This window comes from Hetaerina americana, unplaced genomic scaffold (assembly GCF_022747635.1).
Source record: "Hetaerina americana unplaced genomic scaffold, ioHetAmer1.1.p SCAF_5, whole genome shotgun sequence".
In the NCBI taxonomy this organism is placed as follows: Eukaryota; Metazoa; Arthropoda; class Insecta; order Odonata; family Calopterygidae; genus Hetaerina; species Hetaerina americana.
The window spans coordinates 62,646,769-62,662,973 of record NW_027287095.1 but is presented as its reverse complement, the minus strand read 5'-3'; the positions used below and the strand labels follow the sequence as shown (position 1 = coordinate 62,662,973).

Genomic DNA, 16,205 nt, shown 5'->3' with positions numbered 1-16,205 from the left:
TAGACTGTCCAGGCCAAATCTGATGAAAACAGTAGAAATTCACTGAATTAAAACTTTAAATGCAAAATTTTCTCTGTCAAAACTGTGCAGGTGTGCACTTGTCATAGGCAGGAATTTTTTCTTTGCCAAATGAGGATGTTTTTCTTCGCTCAGCCCTCATGAACTTCAACCTTCTTAGCTTTGATCTCTTTTGGTGTGAAATTGTTTGAAGTGACTGTTTAATCATTACCTAAAACTCATTTTTTTTCCTAAATAAGTTTGGTGCCTCAATTGACTATGGAAATGTATTCACACAATGGCTTATTAAATAGCAAACCTTTTCTGATACTACGAGTCCACCGATTGGGTTTTCTAAGGAATAATTGAACAACCCAGATACACAGCATTTTCAACCAATTCAATTCGCTGTAGTACTTCAAACCTGGTTCCCTAATGCTGGAAGTGGAGTATGGTTGGATTAAAATTGCTAGTGCTCCGAAGAGACCATTTGCCAAAATTGGTGCAAATTTTTTCTCGATTTTATTTTGTTCCCTGATTCAATATTGAAACTTTTTACCTGTTTGACTGATATAAATTTGTCATGGGAGCTTCATAGTCCAGTATTTTAACTTGATAAATTACATAATGTCGAAAGCACTATGTACATCGATAGAGCTGCATCTGTTGTGGGTGTCTTGTAGGGCCACGTTGTGCATTAGTCCGTAAAAAGAGTTAGACCTAATCAAGTATTGTTGTTTTGAATACTTTTTTAATTATTTGCCTTTTCTTACTTTGCTTTCCATATAGGGTAGTTAGTTTTCATGTGAATAATGAATTCATATCCTAGTACAGTGGAACCTCATGATGCAAGCACAATCCATTCCACGATCTTTCTGGTAAAGCAAAACATGTTTAGAGAAACAAATACTTGTGTAAACATTAATGTAAAATACGATAATGCGTTCCATGCCAAAAATAATGAATTATGTACAAGGTTTATTTGAAGAAAATTATGCACACATCGTTTAGGTATGTGGATCTTTTTCACCTTTTTTTATGGCACAATGAAGCAGCCGGTAATGTAACTCGATTTATATGAACAAAAAAGAATCTAAATAAATTGTTAATTATTTATGATGTGTATATAATTCCGTTTTACTGGAAAGCTGTTTAGAAACATTTGTTTTTTCTGATGCTTCAAAATTTGCTAAAAATGCTTCTCCGAATGATTGTTAAAAAAATTAATGGTGTGCATCGCCACTGCTTTATTAGGGCAATGCCTCATATGCATGGACTACATCTCATATATCCTGCTGTTTTGGACTTATTACTTCTTGAAGGATCATGGAGTTTCTGAATGGTAAACAAGCAGGGGTTTGATTTTCAAAATGCCGCTCGCATTTGTGCAAAATAGTAGTGGGAGACAGCCTTTCACTACCTTTCGGTCGGGCAATGTATTCTCTACCAATGTCATGGGTGCACATATAGGTTCATTCCGGTATCTTCTGCCCGGAGAGAACTATCTCATTATAATTAAAAATGTTGTCACAGGTATCTTTCAGAATGTAGAGCTTTTAGAAGTCATCAATGAAGTTTTTTCTGCTGTTGACCCAGAGCTTGCCTCTTTACCATGCCTCAATCCTGTGGATGACAGTTCTTCTTGTTAACTTCGTGAACCACGCACAGCTCCCCTTAAATACTTGTGCAGCTGCTGATGGTCCTGACATCTTATTAATGAAGTCGGCAAAAATCACTTTCCCTTTCTCCCAAATTATATTCTTGTTACTGGTGTTGCAGTAGTAGTAATTTTAGGGGAGGCAACCAACAGCTATGGTCATTTATACCATTAGAGCAAGATGGGAAAGGAAGGGTTGAGAGAAACCTAGCGTTGGCATTAGCCTACTCCTGTTAAAAGGCACCAAGGGGTCTGCAGTTAAACGTCCCATCCGACAGACGTCGTACTCACTCAAAGTGCTCTCCACAAAGCATCCAAGTAGGGTTACCACTGAAAAAAATCTCCCACCCCCGGGATTCGAACCCAGGTCCTCACGGTGGGAAGCCTCTACATTAGCCACTGCACCATTCCTATCTCTATTGTGTCGCATTGCAATTGCTTTTTCTTTATGCGTATGAGAAACAACCATTGAACATAGTCAAGAATACATATCTGGTGTGTCGTGTCACTCTATTTGAAGCATCTATCTCCTTAGTCTTGTCTGTGTTCTTGAAGAAAAGCCAATCGTTGGTGTAGACCAATTGTTGGATGTGCATTCTAGATCAGCCACGCTCATGCCTTGTTCCCGATTTTCAGTGATTTTACTTTTCATTTCTACTGTTCTTTTTTATTTTTATTCTCTTATGGCTGTCTTCGTACGGATTTTTTTGGGTCAATTTTAAAACTGTGCACAAAATATTATTAAACTTTGCGCAAAAAATTGCTTATTATGTGTGTTTGAACACAAGTTAGGAAAAATGTGTGATCCCTGGCAATGAATGCTAAGATGATATCGAAACGAGTGCTAGAGACAAACTGTACTAGCAGGCACACAATGAATCTGGGAATTCCCATCTCATTGTCTCTCATTATGTGAAAAGTCACTTGCTAAGTGAGTCATTTTTGGTACCAATATTTGTCTGCGTTCATCATGCAAATTACTCGTGCAAAGTGCTTGTTAAGTGAGGTTTCACTGTATTTTAATTTTTATCTCCTCATGATTCAGTTAATGATGAATCTCAATGCACTATTTTGTGTCAAAGATAAGGTACCCCATTAAATATATTGTACATTTCACTGTGCAATTGATGTATGATCTCATTTATAAGAGGAGCTAATCCCAAAAATTCAGTTAAAAATTCTAAATAGCAAGAACCATTGTTCTCAAACCATTCTCTATTATTTAATAGTGCAAGTCTTAACCAGTGCTTTGGTCACTACTGCCACCACCTAATTTTTAAAAGTATTGTTTATTTGGGCATATTTGAGCAAAAGCCTATCAGCAGTAACTTAGTTGTTGTAATTGATAAAAAAATAACTATGAATAACAATATAATATGGTTCTGAAAGTAAGAAAAACCACTGCAGTCACTAATCGATGCAATTTGGCAAGCTTTTTACCTGTATCATAAAACCCATCACAAGGATTTGGAGCTAGAAATCACTTGAGGCATTAAGAATGAATTAATAGTATGAATTATACAAATCCACATTTAGGAATATTCCTAAGGAAAACATTTATCCTCATAGGTTTTTATGGGAAGAATAGAGCATACATAAGGAATTATTATAGCTTTGGTGGAGTCAGTTTAAGTATTAGAACTGTGAAGAGAAAAATTGGAGTATATCAAAAGTCGTGGTCATCTACATTTCCTATGCATAAGTTTCTTAGTGTGCTAATGTTACTTCGTGTGTATTAAATCAATATTTGCTTCTACCTAGGTTATGTTCAAAACATCACAAAGTGACGACACATGGGACATTAAGTGGCCTTCATACCAGAAGGTGTACCAAAATTATCAAACCTTCTTATTTTGTTATGTTAACTTTGATGTTGATTCCCTAGACTAAAAAAATAGCTGTCTACAACTATAAATCTGTGGTCATAGAGACTAGACAAAGTTGCCATGGTAATTATTTGCTAAATGAAACACAAATGCTAAACTATTCCATTAATTAAAATTTTGTTAACTTTGATCTGGGTTTATATATAGTATATTTTCCAGACGACTATTTAAAACTTTTGTTTGGAATAACCAAATGTTCTTGTCCCATTGTGATAAGATACGCCAAAGCTATTTCTGAAACAAAAGTGTAATATGTGAGGCATGTCTTGTACACATCTCCTATGTTATCTCATGCAGTCATTCTCATTACTTTCTCTTAAATTCTTAGTTATATTAACAGAGGTTTAATGGAACAATCGAGAAAACTTATTACAGCCAAATGCTCTTATTTTGCTGTATTTAAAGAGTGAGCATAAGGGTAAAAGTTCTGACCCACTTTTATTTCATTCTTTGACAGCTGTAAATCTATCCTCCTAGCTGCATAGGGAATAAAAACACTTCCATTACATATATAAATTTACTGCAGTGAATTTTTTTGTGTGGAGTAGCTAAGTATTTTTCTTTTCTATGCATCATGAAGGATTTCCATGAAGTTATCGCATCCACCACTGCATATCATCCAAGTGCTCATTCCTTTCTTGGCCTCTTTGACTTGTTAATTTATCTTTCACTGTTACCCAAAATGTAATGCCACATGCGAGATATTAAACAACCATGTTAATGAGTATTCCACCAAAGAATTACCCTTGTGTCCTAATTAATCTTTTAGGGGATACTAACAGTGTGAAAGGGAGCATGTGGGAGGATTTTTTCCTTCAACATGGGGAGTTCGTCGCTTCATTATCTCTGAATGTCAAGCTCAAGTGGCTACAGATATCATCAAGGGAGGATTTTTTCCTTTTTGGATGGTCTGATTTCCAGAAATTGTGATAAACTCTCATTGTCAGTAATTTTCAGTCACTTGCTGTAGTAAAATGCCTGTCATAGCAGGAAGTTGGCTGAGCAGGGTTAAAGTACATTAAATGCATTAAACACCACAAATGAACATCAGTTTCACACCAAATGAGTTGTTAAGTGAAGTGGTTGTTTAATAGGAATGGATGTTAAGCGAGGTATCACTCCATATTCCATCCCTCTAATCCTTCGCGTCCGTCAAATCAATTGAGGCATTGGTAACTTTGCCATGCGGTATTACGTCTTGTCAAAAGTTAATTAGTGAGAGAAATATGCAAGGATTAATTTAAACAAATGTTTTCTCATTCCACTATAGAATGATGAGACCAGTGGAAAAGAGGTTTAGAATAGATGATGAATTATTTAGATGTATGGGTTCTGGTGAAATGTACACACGCACATATCAATAATTAGTGTGTGCACAGATGTTATCAGCAAATAACTATAGTAATTTTTTTATTAAAAATGAAGTAGGAAATGTATTTGGCATAGAAAACATCCACTTTATGTGGTAAATGCAGCATCTGATATAGCATTGTTTCATACAAGTTAGAAGAATTTATCCCAGATCAGTCTTATGTTTGGAATTTGAAAAATTGTTCATTCTCAGAATGAAGGAGTTTCAAAAGTCAATGTAACTGAAAGTATTCAAATTCTCACTGTAGTTAATTACTTGTGTATGGGTATCCAAGTTGACAGAGGAAGTTTCAGTACGGTAATGCCTTTTTATTGGGGAAAAAAGACATGAAAAGATTCTATTTTTGGCATAATCAATAGTATCAATTTCAACAATGCATGGTTTTATTTTAATTACACCTATTGAAAGGCTGTTTTGATATTTGTCATGTTTTTATATAAATTTAAGCTGAAGTAACTATATTTTTACTTGGTTACATTTGCATAACCTCTTCATTTGGCTTGCATGATTGAACTTATGGAATAGAAAGATGCTGTGTATGGCTATGGATTTATAATTGATTCCTCAGTAGACCTAGAATGAATAATTTTAAAAGCTATAGTTTTAAACTACCAGGAGCACAGAGGTTGCAACTGATTGAATTTTCGGGTGCCAAATTGATTGTTTTTTGATCTCAGGCAGATCACCAGCAACTATTACTTTCACTGAGTTGGCTATTTTACTATCATAATACATGCCATTTCTAAAGGTTATAAATGCCTAATATATCCAGATTTCTCCATGTCACAAATCCCTAGGTGATAGTTTATGGAAGTATGTATTGCATATGACATGTTCTCAGTGGCATTTAATTTTCAGCCCATGTAATGCTATATAAAGCTAATTCATTCAAGTTATAATTAAATTTCATATATAATTTACATGTATGGGAGTAGTGTTGAGTTGAATGAAAGTGATGAAGACCTTGTTGTAGCCATACACGTTACTTAACAATCTTATGTTTCCAAGCTGTGAAAAATTAGATTTCTTGCGAATATGTTATCATCCCTTTGTGGCAGCCACTTCTGTGTTCCTGGTATGTACCAAATAGAATTTTACTCTTGGAATTCCAACCTATTGATAAATGAATCCGTGAAAATTTAAAAAAATCATTACAAGATAACTAATATTGTTCAAAACTGCAAGTCAGATTTAATGTATGATTATTTTGTGAAATTATGTAAGTTTCTAATAAGTTTAGAGAAAGGCATCTACATAAGTCCCCTTGAGTAAAATGACTATTACGTTTTCATTCAAGCCATTTTTTGCCTTCGAGGTTAAAGTCCTAATGGCCACCTAATGAATGTGTAAAAACTATTTGTAATAGAGGTTTTCTAAATAACTGTCAGCCTGCAGAATTCAGTTTCCTGATTTAATTGGCAAAACTTTGTGTGAAGAAATTATTTAGAAAATATAGTATTTTGTTTGAAATATGTTTTAAATTTTCATTACTTGAGTAGTGATAATGTAAAACTAGTAAATAAGCAATTCTAAGTAATTTTTGTCCATGCCCTTTGTTTGGTGATATTAGTTTACCTGGTGTACAAGTATGAAATGTGGATTTTTTCCAAAAATATTTTTCCAAAAGAATGATAAAAAAGAGCTTTATTCAAGGTATGCTCCATTGCTATTAGGAAATTTTTCCCATCTTTCGGGCAATTTATGGATACCACGGCAGTAAAAATCTTTCCCTTTTCCTATGAACTATTCATCAAGCCATTTTTTTCACATCTTCATACAAACCAAAGTGCTGTGCAGCAAGTGCGTGACCCATCGATGTAAAAAAGTGGTAATTGGAAGGAGTCAAGTCTGGTAAGTAAGCTGCTTGGGGTAAAACTTCCCAGCTGAGTGCATCCAACATGTCACAAACCGGTTTTGCCATATGTGAGCATTGCCATGAAGAAAAATGACCATGTGTTGCCTCTTTTGGTATTCTGGTATATTTTCAAGCAGCAAACGATTCAAGCTGGACTATTATTGTTGGTGGCATTCAGTGTTAACCGTTTCTTCAGGTTTTAACAGGTCATAATAGACCACACCCTTCTTCTCCCACCAAATAAAGAGCATCGTCTTTTTGCCAAAGCGATTTGGTCAATGTGGATGGTGCGCCTGGGTCTATCCATGATTTTTGCTCTTGGGATTGTCACAATAGATCCACTTTTCATCCCCAGTAATGATATGATGCAAAAACGACTTCCCTTTGTATCGTGCGAGCAAAGTCTCACACATGTTTTTGCTCCTCTCCATCTCCCTGTTATCCAACTCTTGTGGTACCCATCTGCCAGTCTTCTGAATTTTTCCCATCTGTTGTTGGCAATCGGAAACAGCTTGTTGACTGATGCTCAATTGCTCTGTGAGTTGTGTGTGTGTTTGTGAAAAATCTTCATCCAGCGATGCTTGCAATGCCACATCTTTGTACCTTTTGGTGGTTTATTCCACCACTTTTGAAATACCCAAACCATCGTTCACATGTATCTTGCAGTGGAGCATGTTCACCATAGGCTTATTGAAGTAATCGGTATGATTCAGCAGCTGCAGTTTTCTTTTAATGGAAACAGAAAATTACTGCTCTCTGTGAATGCTCTTTGATATACATTTCGACATATTGAACACAGCAACACAACACCATGCGAACACTTTATCAAATTAACACTTGTGTGGGCCTGACAGTGGCTGATGGCACAATAATATGGCATAAGTGTCAAAACCTTAATACCACAAACTGCATTGGGGCACCTTCTGTTGTGTGAAATCCACATTTCATACTTGTACTTCTGGTATTTTGTGTAAAGGCAAATGCGTTAAAAGGGAAGGTGTTCATTCTATGATCAACTGTGTACCTCAATGAATTGAAATGCAAATATTGAACCACATTTAATTATTTTCAATTTTCATTATAATATTTCATTAGTTTACTCTATTTGGAACATATGAAATTAATGCTAAGTGAATCACACGTGCATAGTGTTGTTGTAAATTATTTTGTTCTGTGGGTTTATAAAATCTTTTTAGATGGTATATTTAATTTAAAATGTTAAAGCTGATGGCTCTAGAGATAGCTTTCTTTTATAAATGTTATTATTTTAATCAATATGTACAGGATGCGGCGCTTAAATCAGGACAAATTTCAATTTGAATTTCCCGCCATATTGTAGGTCCACCGGAGGTTGGGATGAGCGGTCTTGAAAGCTATAGGCATCTAGTAAACAGTCATAACCTCTAAATAGCCGAGATGTTACGTACAAGTGGGAAGTACAGACAAAGAGCCATTATTATCAAAAGTGTTCGTGCTAAGCATTATGTTTCGAAATAGTTCGATTCTTCTGGTACCCCAGATCAACTGTTTTTGAAAATTTGGCGAAGTATGATGCTTCAGAGAAGTCTGGGGAAGGTTTTGGCAACCCGAAAAGGAAATCTCATTCAAGGAAACACATGCTTGTCTGGATTTAAGCGCCACACCCTGTATATGTATTTATTCTTTGTATGCTCCTAAATAAAATTGAAGTTACCATAGTGAAATCTCAACTTAACTGAATGAAAGTTGTTTTTGCACTGGAGAAAATGGGCATAGTTTTGAGAAACTGCATTTTATTGTGTACAGTATAGGTTTTGTACTTGAAAATGTCATCTGTGTTATCCTCAAATGGCATGGATTAAGAGGAAATATACCCTTTAGGCTGAAAAATTATTTTTATTTCAGAGCAAGGGGTGGTGCGTTGAACATGCCAGTGGCTCCCTCGGGAACTGGGCCTAGGGATTCCCCAAATTCAGGCTCCTGCTTGCATCTCCACCACCACCACCATCGCACATCTCCAGTTGCATCATCCTCTTCATCTGCTTCAGTTGCTGTTCACCATCGACATGCCTTTCCCAAACCTATGAGTGTTCTTGGTCCTGACTCGCATGCAGTTCAAGGTCAGCTGAGGCCTGGCACACCTCGCCTCACAAGTCCGCATCTTTCTTCAAGTTCTCCCAGTGTGGAAAACTCTATTGCAAATAATAGTGGAGGACCTGTAGGAGCTGGCAACCAAGATCACCCTCGGAGACAAGTGTCGCCTACGTCCCTACATATCAACGTGTGTGGGCAGGTAGTATCAGTGGTAAAGTTCAAACCTGTATACAAGTGTTCAGGATAATGATTCATGTATTCAAGTCCCTTAAGGGGAATGTGGGAACAGAACTAAACCCTTTATACTAGATCATATAAATATTTATTTGTCATGGGAATTGATCTCTTATACCTGGGTCCTTAAAATGCACAGTATGAATTACATCAAAGAAATGATGGTTGAGGGTGTGCAGTTTTGTTACTAGATATTTAAAAGTGAATCGGCCAAATTTGTAGTGAATCAAATCATGATGAAAAGAAAAATTTAACAAAGATTGCATAATTTGTAGCGCACATGAAAACATTATTGAACCCCACAGAATTAGTCATTGTGTTCATGTTGACGTGTATGTAATATCAAACCCAGATGAGTATGGCTCCATGACTTTAAGAAGATATATGCTTCATAGTAATTAGATATTTTTTCAAAAGATCACATCAGGCGATCATATACACTGCTCATGGTTGATAAAATGCATTTACTTTAGAAGTGTTTCAAAACACTCTTTTAGGAATAATAGTTGGCAGATTAGTTTGGTTATAAATATTATCTTATCTTTTGAAGGTAGTCTTCTTTTAACCTTCCTGATTGAGTTGCATGTATGAAAGTTGAGCTGAAAGATAGGGAAAAGATAATTAGTTCCGTATTCTTGTACTCAATATTTCTTTATTACATCTTACTCAAATTTTTCTTAAAATTAAGTTTAAGAAAGGTGCAAATTTTTAGCTTCTTCATTTTCTCAGTATTAATTAATTACTCTACATTTGACATCCTGGATTAAATCCCTTCATGCATAATGGGGAAATGGAATTTCTATGTTTATACCAAACCTGAAGTCTGGAGTGTATATGTTTTCAAATTTCAGAAGTTCAAAAAAATCCACATCATTCTTGTTGCAAATATGATTGGTAGTTTCTCCTTTTCTGTGATTGGTAGATAACTAGCTTTTCTTGGGTTCAGTTATTTTGCATAAGTTTTTTATGTCCATTTAATTTACATGTGACTGAAAACCATACCATTGGTTTGTGAAAAAAATAACCATTAAGTGGGTATTTATTTTTCATTATATATCATTAGTTTTAGCTAAGTATTACAGAGGTGTGCAATTTTTTTTTTTAAGTCTTCTCAAATGAGTGGAGAAGCAGGGCAAATGGAAGTCTTCATTTGATGCAAGTGAAGAAATATCCACTGCTCGTAGAAATTATTATTTTAGTGGATTAGAGATTCCAGAAGGTGCTTTGAATGATGGAAAGCAGCAAGTTTTATCCCCAGGTTATAGCAGAACTCCCGGCTTGTTGGAGAGTCTCCTATTTCTTATGCATGTGACCCCTTGCAGTTTCTTGATTCAATGATCAGGATGTCTCAGTTGCCACTTTGTTGAAACTCTGCCCTAATTGTTCATGTTCTATTAGGCCAATGACTTCCCTGCCTTCCTAATCCCTCAAGAGACTGAAGAGGGGTAGAAATAATTTCCTTGGTGGTGTTTTCTGTTGGTTGTTGCTGCAAATGTATATTAACCCTTGGAAATAGATCATGTTCAATGGCCCATGTCTCCTTAATTTCTAAAGAAGTGAGTATTGCAATCAGTGCATTTTCTGCAGAATTGATTTTGTTCAAATTTCAATGGTTTAACTTCTAGATGTAGAATGTCCTCTTGATGAATTAGAAATGAGAACCCTCTGAACCACTCTCCAACAGTCATAGATTGTGTCCTCCCATTTGCTAGTGAACGCAAAGCAAGATCAGTATCCCTTAATAAGAGTAGATTCTGGTTATGTTTTTTGATTTGGACTCACAATCAATAAGAGTACAATCCATATTTTAGGTAGTGTACACTTGCATTAGTAATATCTGTTCTTTTGGCCAATTTCTAGGATAACTCCTTATTTGCTGGGGGTGGTGCCTCCATTTTAAGCCTGAGCCCAGGGATGGCTGGGGCTACTTCCCTTTCATCCCATAGTCACCATTCTGGAATGGATTATGCTGGAAATAACAGATCTGTTGGAAGTACGTTCAAATCTTGGATTGAAATCCATTTATTTTTGCATTAAAATTAAGAGTTATGAAAATAAATCGTTAAATTATATCTCTACAGAAAGGAATTATGTGAAGTAGTCTTTATGTTAATGCATATATTGTTTTAAATTATTTAAATCAACTGGAGATTATTTAACACAATCCGAGAAATATAATCGGACAGCACCCAAGCCTAATGAAGCTATGGTATGGTGGAATTCCTTGCAACTGTGATTAGATGGTATTTGCAGAAATAGTCGAAACATGGAAGTAATTAGTTGCATATGTAATATATACTTGTATATTTTACTTTAGATCTTCTTGGGAATGGCAATCGTTTAAGCCCAGTACAGCTGTCTCATCAAAACAATTACTGCCGGACTCCTAGCCAAGATGATGGTAGAAAAGTAAGTTCTTTTCACTTACCATAAATTATGTGTTGTATATCTAAATTTAGTGACTACCCTTACTATTCAGGCTGGAAAGATTATGATATCTATACAAATGTATTAGAGTACAATTAAGGCATCAAAACATAAGTATGAATGGTGGGATTTTTAATATACCTGAAACTGAATTTTTAGCCATCCATAAAATATATTAAAATTTAGGGACACGGTAGTCCAGTGCAGTAGACCATTGGTCTTCAGACCAAAGGGCCCAGGTTCGATTCCTGGGCTTCCTCAGCTTCAATCAGCTGTGTGATTTTTCGGGTGCCAGGTCTTCCTGGGAAACTACAGGCAGCACAGGGAAAGGAACTAGCCGAAATACCCTGATGTCTAATTTTCACATGCCGTTGAACTTGGTTCTTAGTGAGATATGCCCTTGCCTATCAAACCAAACTTTGGGTTTATATAGTGTGTGAGAGAAACAGCATCAGTGGCAAACCATTGCAATTCCCATCAAGAAACTTGACACAAATTTACATACTCAAAATAGGTGCATACCACAAAAATGAGATACTTCGTATGTAAGCTGAATTTCAATTATATTTAGAAGCCTGATATGAATACTACATATGGTAAGAATCTTGATGTTAGGAGTAATTTTCCAGGCACTGTTGATTGTGCAATGATTTACGTGTGAAATATATCAATAGTGATGAAGACAATGAATTGCACCCACAGTGTTCATTTGTACTCCAGTGATTCAACACTTACATTAACGTAATCACAAAATTGCATCGATATTTTATGGCCAAGTACACACATCTCAGGTTGTCCGGTCATAATTTCTTGGCAAATATGCTTTTCATTGCTTGTTTTCTATCTGCAGGACAATGCTTTATTGGGTCCACAGCACAGTTATTGCTCATAAATGAATTTAAATGAAATTCTTGATATCATAGAATTTCTACAATTCAATTTTGTTGGTGAGATCAGTAGCTGGAAAAGTCATACCAGTTATATCAGCAGGGCTAGTGGGCCCTTAAATAAGACTAAAGACTGCATTATTGACGGACAAAATGTTCTGACATCCCTAACTTGGATTATAGAAATATTGTAGCTAGGTTGTCAGTCTTTCATTGAAGAAAGTTGTTTAATTCAAAGGACTATTATTTTTTTTTATCTTGTTAAGTCTCATGTATCATGGCCAAACTTTTGCTTAATGAATATATATACTTATATATATATTATAAATTATTTATACTTGGTTAATTCCTTACTGGCAAACCAAAGGTTTCATTTATTTTTGTAATTGTGAGGAAATACCTCTACATTATTTCCCCTGGGTTTACTGGCATCTTCTTTTGATCTCCTTCTATCAAATTGTTTCATTAAGAATTCTATGAAAACTCGAAGTCAATTTTCAACGATATAAGATTTCACATCAGTACTTCCATCTCAATGTTATTATGCTGGCCCAATGCCATTCCATTGATTAAGGTAATCAAATGCCGCACTAATAGTAGCCATTCCATTCAGCAGAGTGAAAGCCCATCTCGGAAGAGGCAGAGGATATCCCACAGCAATCACCGCCACCATCGACATCAGCGGCATCATCACCATCACCACCACATTCCGGTGCAGGCAGAGGTGACATCACCCCACCGCAGGCGGCGACCCCGAATGGGGCCTCCATCCCCACAACCTCAGGCGATGCACCAGTCACAGTCGCACGTATCCTCTCCATCCCAGCCTATCCCCCCTCCCCATCACCACCACCCAGCCATGGCAATGCAGGCACCCCCGCGTGGGATGTGGGAGCCACCCCCACCCCAAATCACTTCTACCTCACCCCCCCTTCTCCAGTCCCTCCCCCAGATGGGGCACAACCATCGCCGCAGGAACAGCAGTGGTAGGCATCCTGTTGGCACAATCTCCCCACGGCCTAACAGGGGAAGGTATGTGGAATTGGCTTTGTGTGCATATTTTTTGCATAAAATTTAATGCCTCTCTCTTTTGCCTTGTCGCTTTAGTCCTTCCATGTTTTTCAAAGCATTAGGAAGTGATGGTTTTTTGGATTATGGATAAAATTTGGTGGTATGAAAGTGAGAATCATGGAAGTTTGTGGGGTTGCAAGAAGAATAGGGAAATCTGTAAATGTATATGATAACTCTGCTTTTTATTTTAAGACTAAGAGATTTGTGACCCAATCACTTTCAGGTTGATAGAGGTCAATTGGATGGGGCTGGTTTTGAACTTCTCAGAAAATGTATCTTCATCCTCAGTTGCAGTAGGTTTGATATTTCATTTTATTCCCTCTAAAATAGCATCAATTCAGATAGAAAAACATATTGAAATGGGAACTACCTTTGGCACTTGGTCAATACTTAAAAGAGAATTTTGTAGTATCAGTAAATAAACATACTTAAGGGTAAAGTACCATAATAGCTGGGGATCATCAATATCATTGTTATATAAAATCTAGATGATTAAATGAGCCATGGTTGTTTTAAGTCTTGCATACACACACAGATTTGAACAAATATCTTGGCAGTGTAGTCCATGAGAAAATTTACTCCACAAGCCAACTCCTAGATTGTCTAATTTAACTTTCTCTATTCTCCCTCTAAAATTCACTCCCTAATACCGTTGATCCTTTTTTGCTTTCCTCCAATGAAGTTACTGACCTAGCTCTTTCCCATCTCTCTGTAATTAGATAATATAATGACCCCTTATTGTTATTGCTGTTGTTAATTGCTAATATTGGTTGGTTTTGTATGTATGTGTCCGTATTCATATGTTGTTACGTGTTCTACTTTTAATGAGCAAGTTACTGCTGTATGTGGTTCTATTTTCTAATAAATAAGTATTCTTTTCTTGCCCTTCAGTCCCCCCATTCGAAGAACTGTGTTCTGGGAGTGTAACAGCAATGGCGCTGCAGCTGCTGCAGCGGCGGCTGCGCTGTGGAACCAGGAAGGTGGTTACTCCCTGGCAGCGGCAGCTGCTGCCTCGCTAGCATCCTTGGGTCGTCCCAGCTTTCCTCCCCAGCCTCCCCAACCTCCAACTGCTCCTCATCATCAGCCCACTGCTGTTGTTGTGGATGTTGTCAATCCGGTATGGTGACCTCTAATATATACCATGATGATATCATCATGAATATACATCTTAGATTTTCAAATTAATGTTTTTATGGTATGGGGGGGGAGGAGAGTGGATTGTAGAAGGAAATTCAAGAGTGGCAGTATAAGTGGATGCAGGGCATATTGATTTGTGATGGAAGGAGTATGTTAGGTTAGGAAGGTTGAGTAAATGAATAGTCATTTTGGATGGAGTGAAAGGAGGTAGAAAGTGTGAACAAATTGAAGTTTATTGGAAGGTAGTGTGTCACATCATCTCATTCTAGGCTAAATGAAGGAAGATTATATTGGCTGATTCCACTAGAATCATTATTTTTCACAACCATGGTTTTGTTGCAAGGCAACATCATCAGGTGTCTGATCATGGCTGAGGCAGTATCTTACATCATCTCATGTTTGGTGAGGCCTAGAAATGTAGAAATGGTTTATCAGTGTATCCATCCAAAATCTACCTTAATTGGTAGACTACTACCATTCATACAATGTGGTGTGGTTTTAGCAAGTGCGTATCAACATGTTGAGAACAATTTTTCCATATTTTGAATGGCAATGTGAGTAATGTATGATTGTTGATTCTGCAAATGAAGTCCCAATTAAAAATATAGAAGGTGCAAACCAAAAAGCCAATTCCATGACTACAGCCTTAATAGCTCTTTTAAGTGCATTCTTGTGATTTGGCTGATTGAAATCATTTAAGAATAATTTTGGTTTTCAAATAATTAATTTACAAAAAGTTTGGATCAGAGTAAAAACATTTCTCTGAACATTTATATCAAAGTAACATGGTATTAAGTTTAAGGGGCCACAATAAACATGCATCTCTCCAGTGGTGTTAAAATGATATTCAAATTATTGGAAAAAGAAAAAAGCCTCAGTTTAATCTGTATTATTAATGAGAACATTTTATTTGTGTTTGTGCAATTCAGATTCATAAATGAAAATTTCAGAATTGTTAAGAAACCTAATGAGTAATCCTGAACTTATATAGTTTTTGTAATGATTGGAGATGTAAAAATTCTTAATACGTTTCTTCCTAAGCTTAATTTCTAAGGATGAGGTATACAGGATAATTACACCTTGTATTCTGTGGGTACAAATTGTAGTGTGTCAGTAAATTTTGAAGTACTATAAATTATCAAAGTCATGGCTCATTGGATGCAATATAAAAAATGAAAGAAGAGCAAAATTTCCAATCCTCAAGACGTTTTATTTGATGTCAGTTTTGAGTCTTTCTGCTGTTTATTCCAGTCTCTCCATCAAGGAATGAGTAATTTTTCAATGATAAAAAATGAAGCTATGAAATAGATATTGTCCGTATTTCTATTTGAATCCCCTCCTTTTTCACTGGATCACAGATTTAGCTTTGACTGAAAACTGACTCCACCGCTTTATTGGAATTATGTCCCTTGATGGGTGAGTCTATAGAGGAGGACTATATAATCGATACACTGTTGGGTCTTAAGTAATGGTAGGTTGAAAGGTATTCACAATATTTTCAAAATATTCCCCATAAAAGTCTTTTCCTTCATGAATAACCCGCTACATCACTATGTCAAAGAAAATTATGGAAATAAATGCATCCAGAGAGTGACTAATTTCAGTGTAC

The 16,205-nt window shown here is 36.2% G+C and overlaps 1 protein-coding gene across 2 annotated transcripts in view; it reads left to right on the top strand.

Annotated features, from left to right (window-relative positions):
- The window catches only part of mura (ring finger protein murashka), a 44,024-nt gene that overhangs the window by 5,267 nt on the left and 22,552 nt on the right, over positions 1-16,205 (top strand). For both annotated transcript variants that reach the window (XM_071592940.1, XM_071592939.1), the window contains 5 exons: positions 8,652-9,051; positions 10,935-11,067; positions 11,392-11,483; positions 13,002-13,420; positions 14,351-14,576. In XM_071592940.1, the coding sequence (XP_071449041.1) occupies positions 8,674-9,051; positions 10,935-11,067; positions 11,392-11,483; positions 13,002-13,420; positions 14,351-14,576 (1,248 nt within the window). In that variant the 5' untranslated portion in view covers positions 8,652-8,673. The remainder of the gene's footprint in view (positions 1-8,651; positions 9,052-10,934; positions 11,068-11,391; positions 11,484-13,001; positions 13,421-14,350; positions 14,577-16,205) is intronic.